This window comes from Mytilus californianus, unplaced genomic scaffold (assembly GCF_021869535.1).
Source record: "Mytilus californianus isolate M0D057914Y unplaced genomic scaffold, xbMytCali1.0.p SCAF_37, whole genome shotgun sequence".
NCBI classification, from domain to species: domain Eukaryota; kingdom Metazoa; phylum Mollusca; class Bivalvia; order Mytilida; family Mytilidae; genus Mytilus; species Mytilus californianus.
This window is the reverse complement of record NW_026262687.1, coordinates 1,776,695-1,798,260: the sequence shown is the minus strand read 5'-3', so window position 1 is coordinate 1,798,260 and position 21,566 is coordinate 1,776,695. Positions and strand designations below refer to the sequence as shown.

The window sequence follows — 21,566 nt, the reverse complement described above, 5'->3', positions numbered from 1 at the left end:
ATCTCCGTGATTTTAAAAGCTTTCACGGCGTACAAATACGCAAACGACAATGTTTAGTCTTCATTCGACTCGAAGTTAAACAAATAGTTGACAAAAAAAACACAACAAAAATGTCCAAGTTTTATTACGGTTGTGATTGTTCTGAAACACTATATATGCGGAGCTTACGGGGGGGGGGGGGCTTTGCCCCCCTGGACCCCTACCAGGGCAAAAGCCCTGGACATACTGGGGGCCTTAGGCGGCCCCCAGAACCCTCGCCCTTTAGTTTGTGATTCCACTTCATTTAGAAGGTAGCTACGCCCCTACTTACATTAAATTATGTGGTTATCAATTATTATCAGTGAATATGTCGAGTTTATCTTTGGTCATGTTGCCATTGTTGGTACGTCTGCAGCGTCTGACAGTCACATAATGTACGTCGATGACGGGAAAGAAGTTAAACGTAAACGTATACACAACGCTAGAGAACTTTGAACTGTGACATGGTCAGGGATACCCGTCATGTTTTGGCTTTTGCGGTTGGTTATTTGCTGCTTCAAACTAGTATATATAATATGATTAAAAAAATACTTACATGATGAATAATGAAAGTTTGATGTGATCGAATAAATATCCAAATTACTAAAACACTAATTGTAATTGAAGATAAAAAAAAAATACACAAAAGTGGATAAGTATAAACACACACAGAAATATTGTCACTTTCAAATTCTGGAAAACCCCACAAATTTGTGCATGCGCACTGCCACTGTCAAGCTGCAGGGCTTAATTTATGATTCTTATCGATAATTACAAATATGGGGAGGGTGTCTTCTTCGGCGACCTCTTTGAGGTATCATAATCTTTTCTCTGTATAAACAATAAAAATCAAAATTTATTTTTATAATAGAAAAAAGAGGTCTCTCAGGGGCGGATCCAGCCATTAATGAAAAGGGGGGGGGGGGGGGGGGGGGGGGGTTCCAACTTTATGTCCCCATTCAAATGCATTGATCGTCAAAAAACAAGAGGGGGGGGGGGGGGGGGGGGTGAGTTTTCTCTTATTTTGAAAAAAAAGAAACCACAATATTCGGATTTTGAAAATGGAAAGAAGGCTGTAAAATGATTAATTGCGCTATGAAACAAAATAAATATGTACTGGGCATTTATAAATATAAAAATAAGAAGATGCGGTAAGATTGTCAACCGTGCGAGGGCTTAACAGCCAGTCAAGGTCGTTAAAAACCACCTAGATGGATAGATTGCCAACCATGAGACAAAATCACGTAGATATAAATAAAGTTCTATAGGTCTTCGTCACATGCAGGCACTTGTTTTTCTTTCAAAAGATCATATATATATATATATATATATGTTAATAAAGTAAAGGTACTTGTTTTTCAGTCACAATCTTTCTTGTGCCTGTGGTCGTCGTGTGGCCTTCAACAATGAGAAAAAAACAGACCGCAAGGTAAGCTACACAGACAAGGTATGACTAAATGATTAACAATTAAAACGAGGAAAAAACAGCCTGATTTATGTACAAAACAACAAACGAAAACAAATATGATAATCAGCATCCAATAACAACTACTAAAATACAGGCCCCTACAGACTTGAAACAGTTACATGCATACATAGTTTGACGGGGCTAAACATTTTTGGAGCGCTCAACCTTCCATTTACATGAACATAAAGCATATACACAACAATAAAATGATACTAAAGACACAAAGTACCGATATAAGATTACACGCAGTTACCGAAAGCTAGTCCAAAGACAGTTGCAAGCAGTATAAGTAATTCTCCAACTGTTTATTTTCATGCATTGAGATATATACATTAAGATGACTTTCAAATGTTTGAATCTAAGTGTTCCTTGTGAAGGCAATGATGCGTAGATTCATTGGTAGTTGGATGTGGACTGATTGATCTTTTAGTCTTAAATACAAGTACATGTTTTTCTTAATACTTATTAACGTGTATGGGTTTTGAACTAGCTTTCAGCAATCGTGAGTACTCTCAGATTTGTAATTTGTTTTGTAAGTGTTTTTTTTTATAGATCTGATGAGTTAAACCCTTTTTAACACAAGCACGCCCTCAAACATGTTTTACCCCGCAATATCATGTATGTGCCTGTCCCAAGTCAGGAGCATGTCGTTGATTCATTATTTGTGATTTGTTGATGCTACACCGGTTTTCTCATTTGACTGATTGTTTTCATTTGTGATTTTGTCGTCTTGTATAGCTTGCTATGCCGCGGTATGGGTTTTGCTCATTGTTGATGGCCGTACGATGACCTTTTAATTTCAAAGGGTTTAAGTTTGTTTCGGCCGACAAAGCAGTCACCAATGTGGTGCTGGTATGCCGTAAATACTACATGGACGTTGTTAAGAATAAACATTTTAATACAAGAACAAGTCTGAACTATGTTTGTTTACTATTTGACTCTCTGTGGAGCGCACGGACTTGAATTTATATGAATTAAAATGTTTATTCTTAACAACGTCCATGTAGTATTTACGGCATACCACCACCACATTGGTGACTGCTTTGTCGGCCGGTACAAACACAAACCCCTTTGAAGTTTTGTTATACCTGTAGAAAAACTTATTTCAAACGGGATAGCACATCCAATTTCTTCAATTTATATCCATCTGATCAGTTAAGTCTTTTTCAACTGATTTTTATAGTTTGTAGTAGTTACAACATCACTGTCCCAGGTTAGGGGGGCGCCCACTGACATGTTTAACCCCGCCACATTCTGTATGTGCCTGTCCAAAGTCAGGAGCCTGTAGTTCAGTGGTTGTCGTTGGTTGCTGTGTTACCTTTTTGTTTTTCGTTCAATATTTTGTACATGAATTAGGCCGAAATGTTTCTCGTTTGAATTAATTGCATTTGTCATTTCGGGGCCTTTTATAGCTGACTATGCGATATGGGCTTTGCTCATTGTTGAAGGCCGTTCAGTGACCTATAGTTGTTATTTATTGTGTCATTTGGTCTCTTGTGGAGAGTTGTTTCATTTGCAATCATACCAGATATACTATTGTTTTAATGAAATTTCACAGTTTAAGGTTATAATCTTAAAAACTATGATAGATAATGAGAAATTTTAAATAGCAAAAAATGTTCAGCAAAGTAGGAAAAAATCATTTGTGTGCGATGGATTTACTTTCCATATCGACAGAACATCTTAGTCAGAGGATATTTCATGGCGATGTAACGCTAATAATTGCAAAGGTATTTCAGTAAATCCCCGATTTACCGTCTTTGGGCATCACCACCGTCAGCAAAATACAGACGTGATTCGAACGGTCCAGAATCATCTATGGTCACTACAATGAACAATGTTATTCAGCACAGCTATGTACATGTACTTATAGTATTTTAATGTTTTCTTAAAACAGTTGGCTTCAAATATGACTACAACGTTATGACATGTAAAACGGGTACTTTTAATCTTTTGATTATAATAAAAAGGACTTATCCTGTTCGAAAATAGTGTAGATATATAAGTAAATCTACCTGTGATTACCTGAGTTTAACGCAAAAGAATGCGCGCAAATGTAATAAAAAGCTGCGCGCAAACGTAATGATTTTTGCGCGCAATTGTATTGCACCGGCACGAAACAGTTGTCACTAGACGTTTCGCTAACAACAATCTATAAATCAAAATTGAAAAAAGCATGATTTTTTTCAAGATTCCAAATAGAAATTTTGCCATATTTTTCAAGTAATTAATAACATTGGACTTTTACTACTAGGGAAACTAATTTTTATACAAACAGTTATAACAATTCACTGAATTTGAATTCGCTCCTTGGTTGACAAGTTCCGTGTTTTGCAAGAAAGATGAAACACGTTAACATCTGAAGAATTTCACAAGAAAAATAATTTTCCAGACATATTCAACTAACCACGGACTCATTTTCAAAGGAAAGGTTTTCCAGAGAATTAATTTCCAAGCAAAAGATGGAGTTGACCTTTCTAACGTTTGACGTTTCATCTCAAAAACAGGGCTTTTCATCTTTTATGTTAGACTTCACATCTCATCTCCTGACTGGGGTGTAGAAATATTGTCATTAATGCGTCCATTGCGTTTCAATATAAATATACCGCTACGCTCGGTCGAAATAGGGACGTTAAATTTGATGCCTCGCTTAGGGTGCGTGTGACGCTCCTAACCTTTGCAATGTCTTTATAAGGGGTTATGTATTTCAATTAAAAAATGCTCTCTCTATCCAAAATAAACCTGGATTTCCAGACAAGTCAACATTTCATGGCTTCATCCTACGTATTGTAATAATTTGTTTTTCATCCTACAAATGTATTAGATATTTGCCACTGGACGTTTAGAAAACAAATTTTAATCAACCAATCTATCCCTTACGCTGAAATAAACATCTCTTGTTATTATTTTCCTTCTTTACCTCACGCGTCTCAGTGGATGCTTGATTTTTTTAGGGGGCTTTACTGTGTAGTCCTTCAATACAGTTGGGTTCATTTGCAGATCTTAAGAAGCCTCTGTTTAGTTTATTCACATCTGTTCTAGACTAAGGACAATTTAGTAAGGAGTCGTGTTTTTACGCAGGCTAAAATCCAGCAATAGACTTTACATCTCAAGTGCCGAATTGTCCATTTAAAGTCCTAGCCTTTGGTCTACAGCGAAGTACTATTTATCTCTAATGCTAGACTTCATACAATATTGCATGGGTTGTATTGTATATCGCCAGCGCAAGGCTTTACATCTGAAGCTCTACTGTTTACATCTGAAGATTTATACGGCTATCCTTCACTGCGTTGTCCTGTAATAATGGTGTCAACAGCAGATCTTTAAAAGTGTAGGTTGATTGTATTCTCATCTTTTTCCGTAAAGTAGAATCTTTCAGATTAGTGCTTGACTTGACAAATTTAGCACTGCACTTAACACTTAACCAAGTGCTGTACTTAACATCTATAAGGCTTGACTTTTGATCTCAAACGCTGGACTTTTCAGCTTCTGCAATAGATTTCATATGTCAATTTTTGCATTCAAATGATTGACAGGGTTGCAGAAAAATGGTAAACCAAAGACTTCACCAGTTCCTGCAGCGTAAGTGGGGCATCCGGCCGTTTGACGATGCAGTATGTATAGATACGGCGCCACGCCCTGTCGGAATACGAACGTTAAATCCGGAGACTCATCTAGGATGAGTGCCACTGTCAATGAACGTGCATTGAGGAACACTTTAACAACTCTCTGATAGGTCCGTATAGGTGACAAGATGCATGGCGAAATTTGTATCCACATTAAACGTACCTTGAAAAACATATCCATTGAATACATTTGTGTTCGTCCTTAATATACATGAAATATTTGCCGCTGAACTTTTATTTAAGGATGATTTATTAAACGATCAATCCCTTAGGCTGAACTTTACATATTAAATGTCAGACATTATACATTTTCAGTATGTCGAAATTATTAAAAGCTTGTCAGTAACACTCATTACTCAAAATTTCATATTTCGAAATTAACAACAAATAGCGAATTTCTACATTATCAATTCCCGAGGTTTTACCAACGAAATGTAACGTTTAGAGCTCACTGTGACCCTTTCTCGTCACTTAGCGTCCGTCGTCGTCGTCGTTCTGCTGTTAATTCTTCTGAAACCACAGGTCAAACTAGTATGGAGCCCCTTAAGTGCCAAAGATGAAATGTATAATAGTTGTTCGCGCTACATTAAATCCTTTGCGCATAACTTTAAATCTTAAGCGCACAATTTTGAATCTTGTGCGCACAACGTTTGTTCAAGATTTAAAGTTGTGCTCACAAGAATAAAAAATTGTGCGAACAAGATTAAAAATTGTGCACACAAGATTACAAGCTATTCGCACCATGTTTTTGCGCTGGACTTAAAATTGCAAGTGCTCGTGCAATTGTTGAAACTATATAGCTTACAGAATGGAACTAAATAACAAAACAAGATCGGCAACATATGATTTACAAACAATTTTTAAAAGTTATGTGCAAAAGATTTAAAGTTTTGCGCACAAGATTTAAATTTGCACACACAAATAGTATACATTTCATCTTTGGTACAAAAGGGATTCCTTAAATTAGAAACAATCTTTACCGAAATCGTCCTATATGTATCTTATTTCAAAAAAGAGTTCGCCTTTCAACCAATATGGTAGCCAATTTAAAAAAAAGAATATAGCGATAGGCTGCAAGTAATGTCTTTCATCTTGTAAAATATTATCTATTAATAGAGGCCAAATTGCTCAAAATGGCATGAACTACTTACTACCCATTTCTCCAAAACTATCAGACGACTCTTTTATTGACTTAAGATGAAGAATTTTACCTATTTTTGCGATTTTGTCTATAAGCAATAACAACAGATGACGTAAATCTTTAATCGATTCCTTCCAAGCAATTATCCGTACTCATATTTATGCAATGGTCGAAACAGAATATACATTATACAGACTGAAACTAAATGACAAAAAAAGATTGGCAAAATATGATTTAAAAACAAGTCACACGTGCACCGATATCATCAGTCAACTTCTTGTAGCAGTTAGTGTTTTTGCATGCTGATTTTACCAAGTTTTTGCCTTTTTGCTAGAAACTATTCGAAATATTTTGATTTTATGCAAAATTCCGGTTGAGCGACATCTGCTCCTTGAAGCGTGTTCTTTGATGTGTGATAAGATAATTAGGCTGAATAATTAGACTTTAAATATGTTGAAGTTAGATCTATTCTGACTCTGCGCTACATGTGCATTCAAAGTGTGTTAAGGATCAGGATCACCCTCGGCATGCCAAGAAATCCTCGCTCAATACTCCGAATATAGAATTCATAAGATAAGAAAATTCCTTGTGGAACCCCTTGAATTAGGCTTTCCAATCCAAACCTTGCTTTTTAACCGATCTTTTTATGTACAAGATCGTCAACTCTTTTTTATTCAAATAAAAAAATCTACTGTGCCGTTATATATATATACAGGTATGTTGTCTTCCTGGAATCCCCGCATGAAAAGAAAGAAATATCCCTCCCCCTCCACCCCCCCCCCCCCCCCCCCCCCGAGTCCAAGATAATATATTCCTGCAACACGTGATGTTTTACCACGTGGGGTTAACATTAGAATAAATGCCGAATATAGTAGTGAATAAAATTGAGAATGGAAATGGGGAATGTGTCAAAGAGACAACAACCCGACCAAAGAGCGGAAAACAGCCGAAGGCCACCAATGGGTCTTCAATACAGCGAGAAAATCCCGCACCCGGAGCCGTGCTTCAGCTGGCCCCTTAACAAAAATGTGTACTAGTTCAGTAATAATGGACGTCATACTAAACTCCGAAATATACAAAAGAAACTAAAATTAAAAATCATACAAGACTAACGAAGGTACCTAGAAGAAGAAAAAGGTATTTTTGTTCAAAGGGTGCCGGTGTACACTCTCTGTGTCCATAATTTACATGAAATATTTGCCGCTGTACCTTGTCTGTTCTATGAATTCTTACCCTGAGTTTTCTATCTGTTCCATGTCAAGAAATCTCCAATGGACCCCCTACGGCACCCATTAGTAGTGAAGTATTTGATTTCAACAAATTTATGACCTTCATGTACGTGTTGATGAGAACACGACCATGTACCAAATGCTGTGGAATCATTTATTTTCGTGGGTACCAATTTTCGTGGATTAAGGAAAACTTGCATGTTCGTAGATATTTAATTTCGTGGTTTTGCCGAAGTCTGCATACAAGCCTATGGAAAATTTGTCATTCGTTATACATTTAATTTCGTGGTTTACCTATACCCACGAAATCCACGAAAATTGGTATCCAACGAATAATAATGAGTCCACAGTGGTCAATATTAATCGTCCGTGTAATTTTAAAGGAGGAGAAATTTTTTTTGTGGGTTTGTGTTGCTCATTCTTTAGTTTTATATACAAAAAAAGGTTATGTGGTATATGCCAATGAGACAACTATTGACAAAGTTCAAGTCAAGGGTTTAAGAAAAGACGTGCAACATAACGGCCTCTAACAATAAGTATAAAAGGCCCCGGTACGGAAAATGTGAACCAATTCAAACGAAAAATGAAACAAACGGCCTGATTTACGGGAACAAAATAAACGGAAATCAGTTATAACAGACAGAAACACAAGACAACTGAATAAAAGGCTGCGGACTACAAGCAGACACTTGCAGGATGTGGCGGGGCTAAACATATGTTTGTGAGCATTCAATCCCCTCATAGCCTGGGGCAGTGGGGTAACAGCACAGCATAAAAAAACTGTAAAAAATAGCTTTTGAAATGGCTACGCAAATTAGCACGAATCCCCCCATAAAAAAAAATAGGTAAAAAAACATATTTGAATGCCCATCTGGTTTATTCTGTCTATAGTATCTTGTAAAGAATAAAGAATTTGTTGGCTTGTGATATGGCGTTGACGTTGTTTTTTTTTTAAATCATTGAAAATTGTTGGTAATGTACAATCTAAAATCCTAGTAACGGTTTTTTTGGGGTCTGGATGGGGGGGGGCCTTCGTTACTGCATTCTTTATTATTTAGATCATTTTGTCTATTCTTTATACTTTTTTCCATAATTATCTGTCCTTTGTATTTTAGCACCTCATTATTTTCTATTCTTTACTTTTTTTTTGTCTCATTTTTTGTTTCATTCTTTATATTTTTTTGTCATTATTCTATACTCTGTAAACCCCACCCACGCCCTCGTTTATATGTAATTTTTCGATAATGAAAGATTTCCAAAATTATAATGCCAATTTGCCTTTTGTGTATTTTTTAGCATTGCTCGCAAGTGTCAATGGTTTAAAATTAAGGCAAATGTATAAAAGTGATAGTTTAGCAGGTCTTAAAAATCCTTCAGATGTCTCTTTGACACAGGATATACAAAACAGAGTTCCCATCTTATGGTACTATTGCTGTGTTTCAAGCATAAAGTACATGTAAGAATCCCACACAAAAAAACTTTTGATATTTGTTTGGTTTTTATGGTTTCGAGGCTTGTTGAAATGACACCTTAAAACACTGAATATGACTTCCTAGTCAATAGTTTTTAATTACAACTCTATCCAAGCAAACATCTTAAAATTCAGAGTTAGTTGCAGCTGGTTCAATTGTTCACAAGAAGTTCTTAGAATTTTCTGTAAATCATCAGACATGGGAAGCATTATTTCACAGATATGAATGAAAAAAATCAATAGAGTTTTTTTAATGTTTTTTTTTTCTCTTTGAAAAGATACTTTATTTAAAAAATTTGGCTGAAATTCTGTCACGGATGATATCCAAGCGGGTAAAACGAACAATGTCCATTGCGAGTCATTTCTATTGTAACTGCATCTACAAAATTGTAGCTGCGGTAACTCATTTGAACTCTTTTTAATATTGAACACATTTCAGTGGGAGGGTTGAGCACTCACAAACATATTTGGCCTTTGGTCGGGTTGGTGTCTCTTTGACACATTCCCAATTTCCATTCTCAACTTTATTAACCGCGGCATATTCTTTAAGTGCCTGTCACAAGTCAAGATTCTGCAGTTCAGTGGTTGTCGTTGGTTCGTGTCATATTTGTTTTCATAAACTGTTTTGTTATACATTAAGCCGTTAGTTTTCTCAATTTAGTTGTTTAATATATTTCATGTCGGGGCATTTTATAGCCGACTATACGGTATGGATTTTTTTTCTCATTGTTGAAGGCCGTATACGGTTGCTTATAATTGCTTACATCCACTTCTTTTGTACTTTGGCGGGTAGTTGTCTAGTTGACAATCATACCATATCTCCTTATTTTTATTTTAACATTAACATTATTCAATAATGAAGATTAGAGAAAAAATATTTAAAGACTTTACAATATCCCCCTCTTTGTAAAATTGACCACATTAACATTATTAAAAAATGAACATAGAGAAAAAAATAAATCTCACTTAAAGATTTGCTCACCATCTGCTTAAAAATTTAAACGAGTTTGTACAGCAAAAATCGTTTGTTGCATTTTAATACTTATAACAAAAACAGAAAAAAATACCCGGATAGTTTCTACAACTTAGTAATATTGTGGTTTAACAGAATGGATAGTTCCAGTAACTGCAATGGTAAAAAATGTATATAATTTAAATGTTCGTTGTTATAATTTTAACGTAGTATTAATGCATAGAATTTGAGGGGAGTGGATAAATTTGAATAAGGCATCTGTTAAATAATGGGAGCGCTTAATATTCAATTGTCGTCAGAACCATGTAACATAATCACAATTCCGATAACATGCATGTTGTTGTTGTACGTCCAGTGACAAATATAACCGTTAATTTGGCAGTGAAAATGCCGGGGTTAATCATGCTTGAAATGTTTAAATGTAACCAAAAAGAAGTTTTACTCTTAAGTTAAAGACATACAATGCGGAATCCAGAAATGTTTTTAATTATACGGATCTTTTTTTAAACTTTTTTGTTTCCTTTCTGATGTATAATAGGAAAGAATGAAAAATATTTTCAGATTGCTTGAATTGCTATTTAACTCATTTAAAAAATTCATACAATTTTTGTTCGTTGTATTGACCAAAGGGGAAGACGAAATATGGTTTGTGCATGAACCACTGTTTTCTTGTTTAATTCTATCTCATCTATTAGAATGGTTTGGATAAAGAACCACATTTTGTTTCCGAAATGACTTATATAATTGAGCACACCCTTATTAGTTAAATAACTTAGACTAAAGTGTTACATGCCTGGTAAATAAATCTAGTTGTATCATCATTTCATTTTTCTACATTAATATTTATCAAACGAAAAACACACATAATTCAGGAAAATATATGCATAAATATTTTATTGATATCTCTCCTGAGGTACACAATAAATATCCTTTATCCCGCCGCAAGAATGACGAGTGTGTCGAATGGTTTAAAAAAATAAATTTTGTAGATTTTTTGTCTGATTGTTGATTCAAGTCGAGAAAATTGATATTTTTGTTCCTGATTGCTGCTTCTAGTATAGAAGATCGAAATATTTTTTTCCTTCTTCTTATTGCTTCAAGTAAAGAGGAACGATAGAATTTTTTTTCCCTGATTGTTGCTTCAAGTACAGAAAACTGATAGATGTTTTTCTTCTTCTGATTGTTGCTTCAAGAAATGGATTATTTGTTTGATTGTGCTTCAAGTAGAGAAGATCGATTGAATTATTTTTTTTACCTACCATTACCAAATAAGGTTTCTCATTAAAACCGACCCATCATATCAGTATATTGCAATCAGTTCATATTATCGACCTTAGTATGCATGTTCGATAAATTCTATGCATGGTGATCTGACGTCTGACAGTTCTTTTCAAGACTATCATGTTGAAAAAGCATCGTATGTAATTCCCAACAGTGGCCGATATTAGAGTGTTAGAATGCTTGTTTTCCATGGCAGCTTATATATCTACAAATTTATCTTATAAAAAGTTTTTTTATGGACCTTGATTGGTAGTGTGGGACTTTTATTAACGACTTGTATAAACTATATGCACTTCTTAGAACTTGGTTTAGTGTTAATCAAAGTTAAACAGTATATATTATTTGGCATGAACATAATTATTATTTACCAAATTGAACTTAATTATAAGAATCTGGAAACAAACTACTTGTATATCTCATGTTTGTTGCTTAAGTTGTCATATCAATCCATTTCCTAATATTACCAAGCACATTTTATATGTTAAATACTCATGAATTAGAATGTATTGAAATAAAAAAAATATTCCACTAAATGTAAAAAAAAGTAATAAAAACCCCAATCAGATGCGGATCCAGGATTTTGAACCCTGAACAGTTGGGGCAGGTATGGACAAAAGGTTCAAGCTTGATACAGCTCTGAATTTTGATTGTGATTAAATATTTGACATGCACAGCACAGGTTTCTGCCACAGAATGAATTAATGTGGCCAAAGAACTGAAAAATCTGAAATTGGATTTTACCTTTTATGGTCCAATATCCAAAATCTAAAACCATGGTTAGAATCAGCATATCCAAATGCACCAAGAATTTAATTTATCTATTTTGTAATGGACCATAATATCCAAGTATACCAAGAATTTAATTATAATTCATTAATGGACAATACATATTGTGTATTAGCTCTGTTTTTATAGAGTTCACTTCATAAAAAAAATCGTAAGGGTTCGATGGAACCCAGTGTCTTGCCTTCTTTTGTGGATGACGACAGAAAGAAGGATCGCTATGTTTCGCTTTTGCAACAAAAGTCTCAGGCTCACCAATAATGGGGAAAAATTTTGTTAAAATTTTCCTCTAGATTTTATCTTTTGATTGTAAGAAGCTTCTGTCCAAGTTTGGTAAAAATCAAGGATTGTTTATGAATCTTATAAATGTTTTGAAAAATTTAACTGCAGACTGTATGTAATATTAACTGGAACAAAACTAAGTCCATTCATAAGTTATATAGGGAAAAATAGGAAAAACATTTTTACAAAATTTCCTTCTAGATACTAGCTTTTGATCATAAATAAGCTTCTGTCCAAGTTTGGTACAAATCCATGATAGTTTAAGAAATTAATCAAAATTTTTAAAACTTTAACCACAGAGTGAATGTAATGTTAACTGGCAAAAAAACTAAGCCCATTTATAAGTAAAATACTGATAAACCGGATTTTTTTTTTACAAAATTTACTTCTGGATACTATTTTATGATCATAACTAAGCTTCTATCCAAGTTTGGTAGAAATCCAGGATATTTTAATAAAAATATTAAAGTTTTAAAAACTTTAACCACTGAGTGAATGTAATGTTAGCTGGCAGAAAAACAAAGACCATTTATAAATAAAAAACAGATAAACGGGTTTTTTTTTACAAAATTTACTTCTGGATACTATCTTATGATCATAAACAAGCTTCTGTCCAAGTTTGGTAGAAATCCAGGATAGTTTAAGAAAGTTATTAAAATTTGAAAAACTTTAACCACAGAGTGAATAATTGTGGACACCATCGACAACAGAATGTAGGATCGCTATGTCTCACTTTTGTGACAAAAGTCGCAGGCTCAACAAAAATGTATATATAAATTAATGTGGATCTATTTGATAATGGGGCTAAAAATTCAATACACTACAAACTGCTCCGAGTCTGAAAAGACCAGTTTTTGTGCTCGACCAGTAAAGTCGAGCACGCATTTTACTCGACTAGTCTCGACATTGTCTCGACAGTACTTAACTGTACTTAATTGTACTCGACTAGGTCTCCACTTTACTTAATTAGTCTGATTCAGTACTTGATGATCTTGGTGTAGTCTGAAATGGTCTCGACCAAGGCTCGACCAGTCTCGACCTATCTCAACCAGTCTCGACTAGTCTCGATTCAGTCTCAACCAGTCTCGACCTGTCTCGACTAGTCTGGACCTTCAAATTTAGTCTTCACTGGTGTAAATCAGCTCATCTAACTAAATTATATATAGATCTTACAAAATACCAGTCTATTTGGTAGTTTGATTCATTACTGTCAGTCTGGGGTCTCACTGGCAGAAGTAAATATTATTTACCTGATTGTGTAAACTTCCTATAACTTCAACAGGTAAAATTCTTTTACCTATGCAAATATGCTGAATTTACCTAAATAGGTAAAAAAAAAGAACTCTGGATTATCTCCCTTTGACAAATGATCTTTTTTTTATTTGATCATCTTATATTCCTAGTCCACTAGATTTTTTGATTACCTCCCTTATTTTTGTTTACTTTTTTAAGTAAATACTATAATTAATTTGAATTCAAAAGACAACTTTCAATGACTTTCACAAATTCTATATCGAATATTAGGAAGTACATTGTTATTGTTGAATCAAGGAAAAGGAATAATACAGTGTAAAAATATGTTTTATTAATCAACATAAAACTAAACAACTGACAGCTAAAAGAATATGTGTTTTTGAACAAAAATCATTCATGAAATATATAGAAACAAGTGTGGACACAGACCATATACATATACATGCATCTTATCAAATGTTCAAATAACAAAAGAAGTTTTTAATCATTTGTTAAACCACTTTCATGACTAGAAAAAGCTATCAGTAGCTAAATTAAATTTTCAACTAAAGGTTGTTCTACATGTAAAACAGATACATGGACGGGTACATAGAGATCCATTATCTTCAGTCAATTGAATAATTTAACACAAGAAAATAACAGGTATACTGTTATTGTGTGAATTCTAATGAGGTTATCTCCTTTCACGAGTTATGTTGAAATAATACATGTAGGTTATTTGTACAAAGAAACAATGGCTGTAATAATGCTATTCAGTTACAAAATTTCGGTCAGTCAAATCAAGTCATATAAAACAAATAACGCTGTTAGTTCTGTTGTTTACATCTAAAATAAAATTGAGAATAGAGTATGGGGAATGCGTCAATGATTTCAACATTTGTGTCATTTCTGGTGAAACATTGTGGGCAAACAATACCTCATAAAAAACTAAGTATGGTAAAAATACTTGCTTAACACAAAGATAAAATAGGAAATACACAAGTACAGAAAATAAAAACATTGTAGAAATAAAATACAACCTCTATCTACCATGAATACTATTTACATACATGTACAATGTGAATAACAAAATTTCATATTTCTGAGATTGCCATCCATAAATAAAAATTGAAGAAAATTGAATCATGGCATTCAAATAATATTAGGATTAATTATCTAAGAGTTAAATAATTCTTCCAGTTTTTAATATTAAATTTCCAACTAATATCAAAATATTTTTTTTAAATCAATCACAAAATTTTGGATTCAGGTAAAGTTCGTTCTCTGATAAAAAAAAAAAAAAAAAAAAAACAAACTGCTACGCAATGAGCGCATGAAACACCGATCTATTTCAGAAAATGTAGAAATTTACACCACCACATCAATCAACTTTGAAATGCAATGTATGAGATATTCTCAAGTGACCGTGCAAAAACAATGCATTATTAAGTTTTCTTTTAGGAGCAAAGAATTGAAGTAGAAGCTGTGTAAACTTAAAAGCAATTTAGAGAAGAGGTTTCCAAGATACAGCCACCCCCCTTTTTTAGGGGAAAGTAACAATGAAAATAAGGCTTAACAATCAGATAAATTAGTTCAAATCCTCTTTGAGCTGTCATATTCCTTTTTAAAGAGATTATTCCACTAGAATTTTGATAACATCCCTGAGATTTTTTGTGAAAAAAATCACAAAATAGTGACAACAATAGCTCACTTGGCTAATAGAGCCAAGAAAGCTCAATGGAGAAAAATAAAAGCACCATATGGGACTTACAAACATATATAAAACTTATCAAAACAATAAAGTGCTTATAAAACGATTGCTTTCAAAACAGTGAACATTGATAAATTCAGTAACAATGAACATGATAAAAAAAGTATCATATACCTAAATACAACAGTAACAATATTTAAAAAAAAGGCCCTACATGTATATGGTATATTTCAACCTTTTTTCATCAGCAATACACATTAAAATGGGATGTGCATGCTCAAATAGATCATAAAAAGTATTGGACGGTTCATTCACGACATATTCATATGGGTAAAGGATTATTCTGGATAATACCAATAAGCTGAAATAAAAAATGTAAACAAATTTTGTTACGAAGCATCAAGCTTTAAAACTGACTTAACATGTTACAAGAATATTGTAAAACAAAGTATAAAATGTTCGTAATAATGTTCAAAAATAACGACTAGGCAAAAACATATATACAATTATGTTACACTATATAGCTATTCATATTGCTAATAAAACATCCACATAGATATCTTTAAAAAAACAGAGGCTCTCAAGAGCCTGAATTGCTCACCTGTAATTCTTTACTTAAATCTGTTATCAATGATTTTTTAGCTTTTTAATGTATATATAAATGTGTGCTTAAAAATAAATAATAAGCTATTCTTTGTATCTGTAATTTATTGTCTTCAAAGGCAAACAAAAAAATGCATTTTACCCATAAGTTCTTATTGAGCCATAGTGGCTATTTTTCTTGACATAAAAGAAAATAAAACACAAGCTTTATACTAGACCCCTATGTTTTATTTTTAGTCAATGCAGCCATGTTTTTTTAAGAAACCGAAAATAAAACACAAAACAATCATTCAGCTTAAGTTTGATTAGAATTGGTTCAATAGTTTCAGAGGAGAAGATCTTTAAAATGGTTAACACCGGACGCACGACGATGACGGACGCCAAGTGATGGCAAACATGGGGGAAAGTGTATACATGATATATAAAATTTAAGTAACAATAAGCCAGTTAATGTCATAGTAAAGATTAATATCAGGTGTCTGGTAAATAGCCACTGAACTGGACTATTATATACATTCTGACATGACATTTCACATACATGTATCTTGAAAAAACATCTCAATTGAACGCCTCTTCTTAACTTGTTTCGGATGTTGCAATTTCTTTATAATGCTTTTTCTTTCAATAATACTTTGATCTGGCATTTCTGGCCATATAAACATTTCATTTTGATTCTTTTTCATAAAAGAAACATCCACATCTTCTTCTGCTATACTTATGACCTGGAAAGAAAATAAATCGATTTTGTTGGATTTTAAAATTAAGTATGTAATAAATAGAAACTAGAGGCTCTAAAGAGCCTGTGTCGCTCACCTTGGTCTATGTGCATATTAAACAAAGGACACAGATGGATTCATGACAAAATTGTGTTTTAGTGATGGTGATGTGTTTGTAGATCTTACTTTATTGAACATTCTTGATGCTTACAATTATCTCTATCTATAATGAACTTGGCCCAGTAGTTTCAGTGGAAATTATTTTGTAAAAATTTACAAAATTTATGAAAATTGTTAAAAATTGATTATAAAGGGCAATAACTCCTTAAGGGGTCAATTGACCATTTTGGTCATGTTGACTTATTTGTAGGTCTTACTTTGCTGTACATTATTGCTGTTTACAGTTTATCTCTATCTATAATAATATTCAAGATAATAACCAAAAGCTGAAAAAATTTCTAAAAATTACCAATTCAGGGGCAGCAACCCAACAACGGGTTGCCTGAATGGTCTGAAAATTTAGGGCAGATAGATGTTGACCTAATGAACAATTTTGTTTCTGAAAGATTTGCTCGAAATGCTTTGGGTTCAGATATATGAGCCAAAAACTGCATTTTACCCTATGTACTATTATTAGCCATGTCGGCCATCTTGGTTCGCGAGCCGGGTCATCAGACACAATTTTTAAACTACATACCCTAATGATGATTGTGGCCAAGTTTGGTTAAATTCATCTTAGTAGTTTCAGAGGAGAAGATTTTTGTAAAAGATAACAAAAATTTACGAAAAATTGTTAAAATTTGACTATAAAAGGGCAATAACTCCTTAAGGGGTCAACTGACCATTTTGGTCATGTTGACTTATTTGTAGAACTTACTTTGCTGAACATTATTGCTGTTTACAGTTTATCTCTATCTATAATATTCAAGATAATAACCAAATACGGCAAAATTTCCTTAATATTACTAATTCAGGGGCAGCAACCTAACAACGGGTTGTCCGATTCATCTGAAAATTTCAGGGCAGATAGATCTTGACCTGATAAACATTTATACCCCATGTCAGATTTGCTCTCAATGCTTTGGTTTCAGAGATATAAGCCAAAATCTACATTTTACCCCTATGTTCTATTTTTAGCCATGGCGGCCATCTTGGTTGGTTGGCCAGGTCACCGGACACATTTTTTAAACTAGTTCCCTAATGATGATTGTGGCCAAGTTTGGTTAAATTTGGTACAGTAGTTTCAGAGGAGAAGATTTTTGTAAAAGTTTACGGACGACGGACGCCAAGTGATGAGAAAAGCTCACTTGGCCCTTTGGGCCAGGTGAGCTAAAAATAAACTTTAAAATGCAATCATTTTTCTATATTTATGAAAGGTCAAATCAGGTTTAAATAGAAATAACTGCAACTTATATGTATATAATATACACATCAAGGCTTTAAAAGTCTTTACAGAAATTATATACAAACACAATATGTTTCATGTTTCTATGGACAATGGTATAAGTATATGTTTGCTGGAATTAGTTTGTGGACACAGCTTTTAACAAAAAAGCATTTGAAGAGTAAAGTTGGCTTCTTGGTTTGCTTTCTAATTCTTTCATGAAAGAATGTACCCAATTCAAGCGAGAATGATTCACAATGAGGTTTCATGCAAATTCTTATTTTCCTTGTCAGGGATTTATAAAGCTACAAACTTGTATAAATTGTTGAAAATCAGGATCTGTTACTTTTAAAATATTTTTCTAAAACATTATTTTATTCTATTATTAATACTTTGCTATTTATTTCAATTAATCTACAGTCGTCAATCATGTTTAAGCTATGGATCAATTTAAATAAAATATAAGGCCCATACATAAAATCAGAACAAGTGCAGTCTAACATTTCAACAGAATGCTATTGTTTACCAACCTTTCCAATGAACTGCTTTGTTCTTGAAGTCTTTTCAACTTGAAGTTCCACTAGAACAAAATCACCTGAAACCAAAAAAATATATATTAATTAATATTATTAATTTGTATATTCTAACTAATTTGATTCGTTCAGGGATAGTCACATGTTAAACTATATTTTCTAAGGTAGACTGAAAAACGGCAGATTGAAAAGTGATATTGCACGGTATTTTATAGAAAAGTGATATTGCATGGTTATTTTTAGAATATCTAAGAACCGATATACTTTTTCATGTCAACTAATGAATTTCATGATATTGTTTTAAAAAAGTGTATATATATGATCAAGTTTAAAAAAATCTTCAAAATATATAAAATGTACTAACAAGAACATAAAAAATTTCAATCAGAACAAATATGATGAAATTGTCTAAGAGACAATGTAAAAAAAAAAACAATCAAAAAAGGGAATATTATAGTACACTGATATGGTCAGTAGTTAATAATATAACAATTATAGCCTTTGTATTCGGTCAATACAGGATATATCGACCCAAAGAAGTATATCGACCTCAGACTTCGTCCTCAGTCAATATACTTTTTTCAGGTCAATATATCCTTGTATCAACCTCATACAAAGGCTATAATTGTAAAGTGTTTCCCACAACTAATTTCGTCCCCTAAAGACACCTGATAAAGTGAGTTATAATTGCTGTCAATGCTGAAAGAACAGTTAAGAAGTTGAAACATTTCCTTTCTGAACATACTAACTGCTTTATATAAATGTGGTTTATGAATATAATCTTCCAGCAGTTCCCTTTTTTAATGTGTGAATATTTTGTAAATACAATTAAATTGCAACATGAAAGACAGTAGCAAAGTATACCTTTACTTAAAATTTCCTCTGGTTGTACCTCTGGTTGTACCTCAGGTTGTTTCTCTGGTTGTACCTCTGGTTGTTCCTCCAGTTGTTCTAGTTGTACCTCCAGTTGTCCTGGTTGTACCTCTGGTTGTACCTCAGGCTGTTTCTCTGGTTGTACCTCTGGTTGTACCTCTGGTTGTACCTCCAGTTTTTCTGGTTGGACCTCTGGGTGTACCTCTGGTTGTACATCTAGATGTTCTGGTTGTACCTCTGGTTGTTTCTGTGGTTGTACCTCTGGTTGAACCTTAAAATGTTCTGATGTTTCCTCTGGTTGGGTTGGTTGTTCCTCCGATTGTTTTTGTGTATTTTCTGGTTGTTCCTCTTGGTTTTTAGATGCTTCAGTTGGCTCCTTTAAATTACAGTATTTAATCATTATTGATTATCTGATTCAATAATTTTTGTTTCTTAAAGTAAAATATTACTAAACAAGAGGCGCTATAGAGCTTGAATCTCTTAATCTTGTTTGATCAAGCTACACCAAAAGTTGATTGTTATTAGGTGTTGACAAGATATATGACTGATATAGTCATATTTATAAATTTACAGTTTTAAACTTGATTTAGCTTTTTAACTTTCCATTAGAGCATCACTGATGATTCTAATGTAGGAGAAACATTTGTCTGACGTGCACAAATATTTTTAGCCTGATATCTTTGCTTAGTTTTATACCATACATCATTCCTGTCAAATTTGGTTAAAATCAGTCAAGTGATGTTCATGTTGTTGAGTTAAATGTTGAGAGTGTAAGGATAGATATAGACATTGTCTTAAATTTGCTCTTTTGTATTTGATGGATTATTTTATAACAGTATCATGATTATGGCAACTAAATTAGAATAGTTATTACAGGTGACTGTAACAAGAAACGCATGATCAAAATTAGGATAATTAAGATGTATGTACTTACTTTTTCTGTTGGATCAACATAAAAATCCATGTTTTCCATCAGGACAGAGGCCTCTCTGTAATAAAGTAATTAACTTTGTCAAATGTAAAAAGAAATAATTAAAACTTCTTTAAACAAATTGAGAAAAAGAAAATCATATCAAATGATATTCATCCAAAAATTTGAAAGATTAATTTATAAGAAATGATTTACATACATGCATAGTTGATGGATTGATGGATGGTTGTTTAACGTCCAGTGGCATATTCAGGACGAGAACATGATAATGATACATGAATATTAACCCTGCTTTGTACGAGACAGACATGCTGAGCCGGATTTTTAATGTGCTAGCTCACAAGGTTACAGTTTGCAGGAAGACATGTCAACTTACCCGGACACATTATTCTGACTCTGGGCCGACAAGTCTTTGCTCTAACTCCTCAATGACATGTGCTTGGTGGAGAAGCGGCAAATACCAATTTTCAAGTCTTTGGTTTGACCCGGACGAGGCACTCGAAGTGAGCACGCCATGCAAAGTTGATACAGAGTTGTACATTTTCAAGCAGTATCTTTATAATGATAGTCAGAAGTCCCTTTAAAGTATATATCCAAGAGAAATATCCTGTCATGCTCACCTTAGTAAAGAACTATTTAACACAACATCTTCCAAAACAATGACAGGACTCATTTCCCGGCTGTCTGGAACTTCCATTTCAATACAATAAGAATTTTATCATCATTTACCATTTTTCAGCAAAAAGTTCAGATTTTGATAAATTAACCAGTAAAACCCTAAGAGACAGCAAACTTATTATACAATACAAATAATGTTAAATATACAGTGATGAGGTATCCCCTTACAATTGAGAGGCTTACGTCTAATACTTACACTTACAGAATATTTAAGGACATTACAAATGATCTTGTCTGTGCAATTTTCTAATGATTTCATTTGAAACTAAAAGGTTTACAGGGGATTTTTCAAGTGTTTTATTTTTTGTTTTTTAACATTTCTTTCTTCTAGTCATCAATATTTGAGTAGACTGTACACTTACAGAATATTTAAGGACATCACAAATGATCGTGTCTGTGCAATTTTCTAATGATTTCGTTTGAAACTAAAAGGTTTACAGGGGATTTTTCAAGTGTTTTATTTTTTTTGTTTTTTAACATTTCTTTTTTCTAGTCATCAATATTTGAGTAGACTGTACACTTACAGAATATTTAAGGACATCACAAATGATCGTGTCTGTGCAATTTTCTAATGATTTCATTTGAAACTAAAAGGTTAACAGGGGATTTTCAAGTGTTTTATTATTTTTTTT

The 21,566-nt window shown here is 33.2% G+C and overlaps 1 protein-coding gene across 1 annotated transcript; it reads right to left on the bottom strand.

The window, feature by feature from the left end:
• Positions 1–13,835: 13,835 nt before the first annotated feature.
• On the bottom strand, positions 13,836–21,378 carry LOC127736811 (protein TsetseEP-like). The gene is made up of 5 exons (XM_052247406.1): positions 20,877–21,378; positions 20,260–20,314; positions 19,317–19,701; positions 18,450–18,514; positions 13,836–16,541 (listed from the first exon to the last, which is right to left on the bottom strand). The coding sequence occupies exons 1-5, from the start codon at positions 20,951–20,953 to the stop codon at positions 16,350–16,352; spliced, it is 774 nt and encodes a 257-aa protein (XP_052103366.1). The 5' UTR covers positions 20,954–21,378; the 3' UTR covers positions 13,836–16,349.
• Between the last annotated feature and the right edge of the window lie 188 nt (positions 21,379–21,566).

Bases quoted from the DNA above. Each gene is read 5' to 3' on its own strand.
- LOC127736811 (XM_052247406.1), bottom strand. From the start codon at position 20,953: ATGGAAGTTCCAGACAGCCGGGAAATGAGTCCTGTCATTGTTTTGGAA. The intron at 19,702-20,259 runs GTAAGTACATAC...TGTAATTTAAAG, and splicing joins ATGTTGATCCAACAGAAAAA to GAGCCAACTGAAGCATCTAA. The intron at 16,542-18,449 runs GTTGGTAAACAA...TTTTCTTTCCAG, and splicing joins CAAAGCAGTTCATTGGAAAG to GTCATAAGTATAGCAGAAGA.